This window comes from Denticeps clupeoides, chromosome 4, assembly GCF_900700375.1.
Source record: "Denticeps clupeoides chromosome 4, fDenClu1.1, whole genome shotgun sequence".
NCBI classification, from domain to species: domain Eukaryota; kingdom Metazoa; phylum Chordata; class Actinopteri; order Clupeiformes; family Denticipitidae; genus Denticeps; species Denticeps clupeoides.
The window spans coordinates 23,013,786-23,023,460 of NC_041710.1; the positions used below are offsets into that span (position 1 = coordinate 23,013,786).

Genomic DNA, 9,675 nt, shown 5'->3' on the forward strand with positions numbered 1-9,675 from the left:
ATTCGAACCGGCAACCTTCTGATTATGGGCACCACTTCCTTAATCGCTAGGCCACCACTGCCCCGCAGTGTTTACTGATTACTCCCATTGAAAGAACGTCAACACAAATCTCGTCTGGTTTCTGGACTTTATTTCACAACGTGGAAGTGTACATTTCATCAACCTGTGAATTCATAAGCGGATAGTAAACAACAACAAAACACCAAGGGTCCCATAAGAAAGAAAACATCAACGTGGATAAAAATGCAGGGAGAGGAATGTTTCACGGTGGAAAAAAAGCACCCAAAGCCCTTATATGACGACAGAGATAAGTCTCATCACTAAGAACTTCCTCCTACAAATGACTCGATGTGCACACAAAAATGAAGAACTTCTGCTGAAACGTGTGACTGCACTTCTCTTGCTGTGACGTGTTCCTGGTGTCACATAGATTCGCAAAGGGCTACTTCATCATGCGAAAGACATTCATGTGTTCATTACTTCATGTCTATATAGGAGTAAGGTGCAACGTGTAAAACAGGCGGATTCCACTACGCAGTTTAATTCCGTGTGCATCGATACACAAATCGTCTCAGGACTAACAATGAAGCATGTAGTGAGTAACATCAACATATAGCCATGCAAGTAATTACCAGTCTCCACCACAAGGTCCTTATGTGTGCCTGACCACAGGTCCGGGAACAGTTTTGGCAATGCGCATAGTGATTTCTGTGTACACCCTAAGGTGCATACCTGATGGCAGACCTGCTCTGAGCAGTTGATTCCTCTTGTAATAAGTCACTAAGCAGATATACAGTGTATGTTGCAGGATATGCATGTCACTAGTAGACCACTAAGGGGAAGCACCATTTTTTCATCTTTTGTAATATTCTATCGTGTGTTAACGAACAAGAAACACGAAAAAATCATTCGAGAGGTGACAGTCATGCTCAGAAAAGAGACAGAATCACACAACACCTGGTCTTAGGACTTAGGGTTAACACATATCTTTGTGTTATGATTGTATCTTAAGCTAATATCTATAAATGTTTTACATTTAAGCAATTAGATTTAGATTTTTATTGTCTTAATACATATTTCTTGTTGTATTCTAAAATATAACTATGAATATGTGGTTGCCATCAAAATTACTTTTGAGTAAATCGATGAGAACTTGATTGGTGGGAATAAAATACTGTGGGTTTTCAAACACAGGCGTTCATTTGTATATACACACACATACATATAGACACACACACATACACACACACACACACTGAACCATCAGCAGCTAGGATCTTAGCCTAGACTGGTGATGTTAGAGCGTCCGCCAGGGGGCGCCACAATGCGGTGGCCAGAACGTCGTGGCACGTTGTCGTCCGCCTGTGCACCTGGAATAAAATATTTAACAAAATATATAGGATGCATTATATTCCCAAATTCATATAATACACGTCAATGTATACAAATGTAAGATACATAAAACTACAAAAAATACTTTTTCACTATTACACATGTGACTTGAACAGGCCACAAAGAACAGAAGTGGGTGAGAGTAGGAATTATAAAAAGATTCAAGATTCAAAAGAGATTTATTGTCAGTACAACAATATACAAAGTATACTGTGTACTGAAATACTGTTTCACGCAGACCCCCCCTTAGTGCAATCATAAAAAGAAATAAAAACACATATACACAAGTATTACAGAAGAATATACACACATATATATATATATATATATATATATATATATATATATATATTTATTGTTTAACTAAAACTTAAATACTGTACAGACTATTGTACAATTGTAAAATTGTAAAAGTTCATTTGATCTGCACAGTGTAAGATGGGACGTGAAGTTTCTGCACCTTTGTTTTGCGTAGAGGTTCGACACTTTGTCAAATGGCAAGAGGTGTCAAATGCCAGCCACTGGTTTTTGCAATAGCCCACCCCGCCTTTGTCTGCCCCAGACGGGAGATACCGGGGGCGGGACAAGACAGAAACAAAAAATTCTGATTGGTCTGTGACAACTTCCTGTGGGTCAAATGTATAAAGGATGTTCACTTGTGGTAGCGGGGGGCTCTTTTTTCATCTTCTTTTCCATCAGAAACTGGGCCTACCAGCTCCTGAGTCTTCTCTCTACTAATTTTTCTCAGGATCAGGTGATGTCTCTGAAGCTTGGTTCAGGCTTTTCTGTCTTTTCTCTGTCTTTTCCTCCTGTCTTTCATTTTGGTTTTCTCTGTAACATTGGTACCTTTTTACATACAATATTTACATGTACTGCAATAATAATTTACTGGTGTTAATAAATTAGAAACTGTTCATCATTTTAACCTCTATTGTGCCATGCCTCTTTCATGCCAGGTAACATCAAGTTGTAGTGGTTTTAATACAGTGCTTTTGTGTGTAGAGAGAGTTTTTGTATACTATTCACCACAGTATTACAACAGTAAAAGTGCTTACTCAGTGCATACATCAATGACAGTGTCTCATTGGAAAAGAAGGATATAAAATGCCCTTCATTTTGTTTGCAGGAATTGCTGGTGCTGCATACAAGCCGCAATGACAAATAAAATTGCACATTTCCTTGATCTCCATTAATCTGCAGTCAGACAGCAGTCTGCCTGCTCCACTTTTAACTCTTTGTGTGATTGGTTATACCTGATAGGCTGAAGTTAGACTGGTGAAGATTTCTGATGGGTGGAGGCTGATGAGTGGTGGGCGAGGTCTTGGCAGAAGGGGCAGGCGTGATGTACTTGGGTGTGGGAGGTACGTCATACACTGGGCCATCATACATTCCACGATTCACGCCCTGCCTGCCAGTCATCTGCAAAGGACAGTTGAAAGTCTTTTCTAGTTTGTCATCCGTCCTGTTTGTCATAAGTTTATTAATATTCATGTGTGTCATAGTCAGCAGAAGGTCAATGAAAATATACATATTTATGAATGAAGTCACACTTAAAACCACACCTATTGAACAGAATTTAATTAATAGATATACAGTAAATATGTAAATGTAATCTCACCATGCTGCGAGTCTTGATGCGCTGGTAGGCATAGTCAGGGAAGGGCTTGCGGTGAATGAAGCGTCCGGTGCCCTGCTGCACCTGAAGTTTCCCCTCCTCAAAGACAACCTTACCCTGACTGACCACCAGGAAAGGCCCACCTCGGCACTCAAGGCCTTCAAAGATGTTATAATCCATAGCCTGGAAGAGAAATCTCTCTAAAAATAGGAATCCAAAAAGGGACGAGCCAACAACTGAATAATAAAAATGCCATCTCACCGACTGCTGGAGCTTGGCAGTGATGGTCTTGATCTTCTCAGGTTCCCAGATGACAATATCGGCATCAGAGCCCACGGCTATCCGCCCCTTACGCGGATACAGGTTAAAGATTTTGGCAGCATTGGTGCTGGTAACAGCCACAAACTGGTTCTCATCCATTTTACCCATGGCCTGCACAAATACAAGAGGAAAGTCTGGATTTCATCTGATTTGGCTACGTTAGATGATTTTTGCTTCATATTCTATTCAGGAAAATTTTGTACAAAACAATTGAAGACTAAACAATTTGCATTGCATGCATAAACAGATGTATGCTATTTTTCTTGTTTATTGAATGCATTAATTCATGTAGATTTAAATTATGATTTATTATGATCCCAATGCTATACCTCAAGACAGTTTTGTTGTAGCCTATTTTCAGGCTACTTCACTTTATTCTGTCACAATTAAGTAACCAAACTGTCCATTAACCAAAGTGCAATAATATTTTTTGAACATTAGGATCATAATAAATCACTGCTCCCCGGGACACTGTCATGGCTGCCCACTGCTCACCAAGGATGATGGTCAAAAGCAGAGGACACATTTCGTTGTGTCACCATGTGCTGTGTATCGCAATGACAATCCCTTCACTTTCACTTTCAAAATATAACATTAAAATGAACAACATTTGATTTCCAGGTTAGATGGAAAATTGATTTACAACAGAATATGATAAAAATATAATAGACTTCACAGTTTATATTTAAAATGATTTCAACATAAGGATTTAATCATTTTAAGATCACTTACCACAGCCTTGTCCCAGACAAAGCCCATCCTCTCCTCCACCCCATTTGTCCCTTCTGGGATGAGGGTAAAGTTGTCCTTTCCGATGGCTTTCTGGGAAGTGCTGAATGCACAGTGGGCGCTGCCAACCACCTGTAGGTCTCCACTGCATATAAAGAACATAAAATGCTCAGAACGACATAAATTGCGATACATTCACAAAGGTCGCGGTGCATTTATGCGGACCACCACTAGAGGTCATCAGCGAGTCCTCAGCACTTTAAACCTGAGCACCGTATAATTACTGGTACAGCCTGTGCAGGCTCCTCATCTGCTTTGCAACAGTCGAACTGTTACCACACTACTTCCGGGGTGATGTTTAGACGAATTTCTGAAATAACAAATTAATATATTGCATTTTCAATGGCATGAAATCATAGCGAGCTGGAAGGCTAAAAATAAGTCTATTCTCTGGATGTCCACATCTCTAAGGGTGAGCATCATTGCTCTGACATCTCCCTCTCTACTTAGTCTGACTACGAGCTGGAGGGAGGCAGGGACGATGTAGGGAGCAGAAGCACCGTCTCCATGGCAACAGGAGCTCAAAGCCACCAGCGCTGCATTTCTATTTATGGAAACGGGGCCAGGAGGAGAGAAAGGTGTAGAGCAGGGGTGTGGTACAAAACCAAAATGGCGACAATCGCTTCGTACCTGATGTGCACTGGATCGTTATCATTTTGGAGCAGTGAAAACGTCTTTCTCGGCTACATTAACGAGAAGATTCATGTAGATTTACACTAGAACTCTTTACATTATTGAAGACAAGTTATCTTTGAGCAATGCATCATTGTTTTTCATCACGCATTTAAAGAAAGTTATATTTGCACAAACAGTCTCCACCAAAGTTATATTTGCACAAACATCCCATTGAAACAGAAACATCCCATAACAGTTTAAATAAATGAATTAAAATATGATCAGAATTCTGATATATGAGATGTATGATGTATGCAGTCTCTCTCTCTCACCATGCAAGCATAGTGTGAAGATGATCAGGGGTCGTAGGGTCAGGGCTCAGGGGTGGGGAGGTCACATAGGCAGCAGCCTTTGCCCAGTTCTTACTCCAGTAGTGTGATCCATCAGTAGCCAGACTGGCTGTGATTGGCTCACCAAACACCACACAGCCTGAGAATGAAATATTAGAAACACGTGCATCACAGCGTCCCTTTCTACACCAAAACATACTAAATAATTGTCTTAAATGGAAAAAAAACAGGTTTCTGGATTTCTGTGAGTATTAGTGTGGTCCACAACAAACAGCAAAAAATATAATTCCTTTTGAAAGTAAGATTGAAAGTAAGAAGGCACATTTTAGAAAGGGTCACATAATTCACTTAGAACTAAATGGTTCTTATTTAAAATATAGGTTACTTAATGTATTTATTTCATGTATTTATGATGCATAAATAATGTTTTGAGCAATCTATGGTGTTGGTATGCAAAGGGAATATTATTATTTTTTTGTTATAGTAAATTCATTTCATTTCCACCCACCTTTCTTCCTGGCCTGCGCCACGGTGTCTGCAGCGCTCTTGCTCATCACTTTAGTGATGTAGACGGGACAGTTTACCCGGTTTCCGAGTGTGATTGCCCGGAATACGGCTTCAGACTCAAGCTTTGGAGGTTAAAAAAATGCTACGTCAGATGTTTGTATTCTTCCAGCACAATCTGCCAGATTTGAATGCTTTATTCTGGTCACTGCTGTATTGAGCGATGCTTGATTGATCTCACCTCTTCAGGCCGGCTCAGTGGGTGGCCCTCAGGCCCTGTGATTCCCATGCCCAAGATTTTACTCTGCTCCTAATAAGACAAATAAGATCATCATTTCATATGTGTGTGTGTGTGTGTCTATATATATAGTGTGTTTGTCACTTTAATTACTGCTACCATTTCATGGTAGTGACATTATTCACATATTTGAAATGACCATTTTTTACCATATTAAGGGACTTCCTTTGGTTTTCTGTGTTGCTGCTTAAGAGATAAACAAAAATTATTTCCGTTATTTCGCACCTGCGCTATAAGATCTCCATTCTCTGCATGGACCATGACGACAGCTCCAACGTCTTTCAAGAACAAGAAGGCCTCATACAACTGTGTGGTGAGAAGATGGTACATGGAGAAAGGTGTCATCAGCTTTTAGTAAGGGTCTGAAAGTATCAACTGTGCAGACTATTGCAGGTTAAGCAACCTCGGTGTCTGTCATCTGGAACAGGTCTTTGTAGGCCATGTACACCTGAAATGAGTTGATTCCTACAAGACAAAAATACAGGGACATATGGGGACAGGTGATTAATTGGGTGACCCTGGTATAATTCAGTCTTTAATCTCATGCATTACAGTGCATGAATACATTAGTCCTTAAGAAGCTGACTATTCACGTGTGTTTGTATTAATCAACACAATCATCTCAGCAAAGTCAGCGACCTTTCTCCTGCACAAGGAGCTCCAGTTCCTCCTTCACCCCCTCATGCCACTGCGGGATGTCCACATGCAGCGAGTAGTCGCAACATGACTTCCTGTCCGCCGCTTCCTGCCACTTCTCGAAGGCTTCCAGGAGGCTGTCACCAGGCTGCGGGGTTACGTGATCCACTGGGTGCGGAGAGAAAAGAGAGATAACATTAATAACATTAATAGTGAGCAGCTGCCCACTGCTCACTTACGATGAAGGGTTAAAAGCAGAGGACACATTTCCTTGTGTCACCATGTGCTGTGCTGTGTATCACAGTGACAATCAGCTCACTTTCACTTATAAATACAAAAATTCTCTTAAAGACCCACGGATCATGGTGGTCCCCCCTGCCAGTGCAGCCTTGGTGCCCTGGTAGAAGTCATCCACAGGCGAGACGCCCAGGTAGGACTTCTGAAAGCAGGTGTTGACATCGATGCCTCCGGGGATCACCATGCGCCCACAGGCTTCTATCACCTTCACACCTCCAGGCACAATCAGGTTCTCGCCCACCTGCCTGGGAAAATAAAGGAGGGGAAAAGGAGATGAAGATGGGTGGCGATAATATGCTACTGTATGCATAGCTACATATTAAACACTTTTTGTTTCCTAGAAATAGCGGTGTCATGCTTGTAATGGGACTTTTAAGTCAGCTGGCCACCAAAATGAAAAGATAAATGAAGCTGCTGTAATGACTTCATCCTTGTCATCAAATGAAAGAAATGTCTGTATAAAAGTGTTGGTTTTACATCTGGCCATCAGGCTTATATTTATTCTGCATTCTGAGGGAAGAAAATAGCACCTGGCCTATTTCATAATTTCTCCAGCACCACTAGTTAATTTGCAATCACACACACACACACGCACAACCCTAAAAATTCTACTGCTATGTTTTGTTGATGGTTGATTTCTTCACTCACTTTATGAGCCCATCTTCCACATAGACATCAGCGTAGCACGACTGGTCATCGTTGACGACCCGTCCTCCTTTAATGAGCAGCCGTTCACTCTGTTAATTGAAGAACAGGGCAGAAGATGCAGAATGTCGTTTATTCATTTATTTCAGTCTTTCCCTCTAGTAATGTTCCGTGCACGTCCTTGCCAGTTAATCTGGGGCGGGGTCTCAATCACCAGGAGCAAGAAAAAGGCTTCCTTGGAACAAGGATGTTAGGTTTCCATGGTAACCAGGCATCGTGACAGCAGGATGCGACCACAGGATTGGAAATTCAATTATTCTGAGTTTTGGATCTAAAATATTTTTTTGCAGTGTAATATTGCATCCCATGAATCGGTTCCGAATCAGACAACAGAGCGCCGTTCATGTCACATCGGTGTCCGTTATGCGCCACCCTCTTCTCGCGCCCGGGTCATAAATGACACTAGTGCCACTCGCCCTGTTGCGCCTTCTGCGAGTTTGTATCTGATTCGACCCACGCAGCCAAATGAGCTGCAGACGAGACCCACCCCCGTACCCCCGTACCCCTCACCGTACCCCATCAGGATTGGTACAGGGCGGCCGAGTCGGGCGGGGCGGCTGGTACCAATGTTGCGTTAATCTGGCCGACAGGCACGGCCTCCACTAAGAATTTAATCCCGCCACGGCCGCGGAGCCTCACGGGAGGCTGCGGGAGCCCGTGGGGTCCCACCGACCGCCTTACCGTCAGGTGCGGGATGCATTTTTTCCCCTGGTAGCCTGTCCCAGACATAGCGGCCAGCCCCGCGAGGACCGAGATGGCAGATGACAGTGGGAGCCGAACCCTCTTTTGTGCGTCGACGACGCGTGCGCAGATGCTCCTTGTGGAGTCGACGCTTCTCCCGGCGAGAGAGAGAACCTGTGCGTGCGTGCGTGCGTGCGTGCGTGCGACAATTCCACGACCAACCGGAGCGCCCCCTCCCTTCGTGGGTCTCGTGAGCATTAAAAAACAAAAAGTCACAGACGGCGACACAAAAAAGGTGGCAGATGGGGACAGGGAGGTCGCCATAATCCCGGCGAGACACACCAGGACTGGACATTACAGATTATATGGGACGCCGTGGCCCGTAATAATAGCAACTATAATAAAAAAAATGATAATAGATTCTATTATTATAAAAACACCTCGAGCATCTAAGAAACCAAAGGACGCAAAAATACCATCCAAGCTGCGACACCCGACATTTTTTTAATATTTAAACAACCGACATTTATTCCTTCGATTATTAACACAAACTGTTTCCGTTTGATAATTCCAACTTGGTTTGAAGTTTGCAAACTGACGTCAAGCGTCCGATTCCAGGACGACATCATCTCGGCACGGCGCGACATGTCCACGACATTATCATAAGGAACATGAATTATTCTAATTCTCCCGCGTACCTCGCCGTTAACTCGCGCCGCAGCGCGCTCCTGTGCGGCCGGGGACGGGACGCCGACCCCCGGGCCCGGGTCCTCCCTCTCGGACGTGGAAGTGACCCTGGACCCGCGCGCCTCGCCGCCGAAGCCGTCGTCCAGAAGGCGCTCCCGGCTCCCGCTGCGCGACGCCCGGCCGCCCTTCCGGCCCTCCGCGTACGAGTCGAGTTCGATGGTCTTGCTGTCGAAGGCCCCCTCCACGGAGCTGAACATGCCGTAGGATTTGTGGCGCTGGCTGGGGCCGGTGGTGACGGGCCCGGCCAGGTAGACGGGGAGCTCGTCCTCCCGGTTCCACTGCCTCCTGCAGTCGGACATGTCCTCTGCGGCGGGGATGGAGAGATGGAGGGAGCGGAGGAGGAGGGATGCAGATGCGCTGCTCCACTTAAGCCCGCTGGCACAGTTATGGCGCCCAGTGAACGGATTTTAATAGACGATGTAGACACACACACACACACACACACACACACACAGAAATTAAATAAATATATTTAATGTAGGTCTATTTATATAGGTCTATAATTAATGCATTCCTATTGACATTTGGCATTTAACGTCACAAGATAATTATTTCATATACAAAATACGAATAAGGGAAGTTACACCTACATTTTTTCCGCTTTTAACAGGCAGCTTTTGCCTATCAAATTCCTTCACTTATAGGCGGGAGACCACGCCCCCCTCTCCGCCAATCAGCCAATCAACATTCACGGGGGTCTGGAGCGACAGCGACGGCGGCCAATT

General features: G+C 43.8%; 1 protein-coding gene across 4 annotated transcripts; it reads right to left on the minus strand.

Moving 5' to 3' along the window:
- Positions 1-113: 113 nt before the first annotated feature.
- crmp1 (collapsin response mediator protein 1) lies at positions 114-9,559 on the minus strand. Of its 4 annotated transcripts, XM_028975197.1 has the most exons (16): positions 9,541-9,559; positions 8,902-9,325; positions 7,466-7,554; positions 6,878-7,062; positions 6,524-6,688; positions 6,288-6,349; positions 6,110-6,190; positions 5,828-5,896; positions 5,591-5,711; positions 5,065-5,221; positions 4,061-4,202; positions 3,269-3,439; positions 3,011-3,190; positions 2,646-2,811; positions 1,853-1,945; positions 114-1,370 (listed from the first exon to the last, which is right to left on the minus strand). In XM_028975197.1, exons 2-16 carry the CDS (start codon positions 9,247-9,249, stop codon positions 1,279-1,281), a joined length of 2,121 nt encoding a protein of 706 aa, XP_028831030.1. In that variant the 5' UTR covers positions 9,250-9,325; positions 9,541-9,559; the 3' UTR covers positions 114-1,278. The 4 variants fall into 4 exon arrangements, with proteins under 4 accessions (XP_028831030.1, XP_028831032.1, XP_028831031.1 ...); XM_028975199.1 differs by lacking the exons at positions 8,902-9,325; positions 9,541-9,559 and adding an exon at positions 8,204-8,350; XM_028975198.1 differs by lacking the exons at positions 1,853-1,945; positions 9,541-9,559 and having other exon boundaries at positions 8,902-9,375.
- Positions 9,560-9,675: the final 116 nt, after the last annotated feature.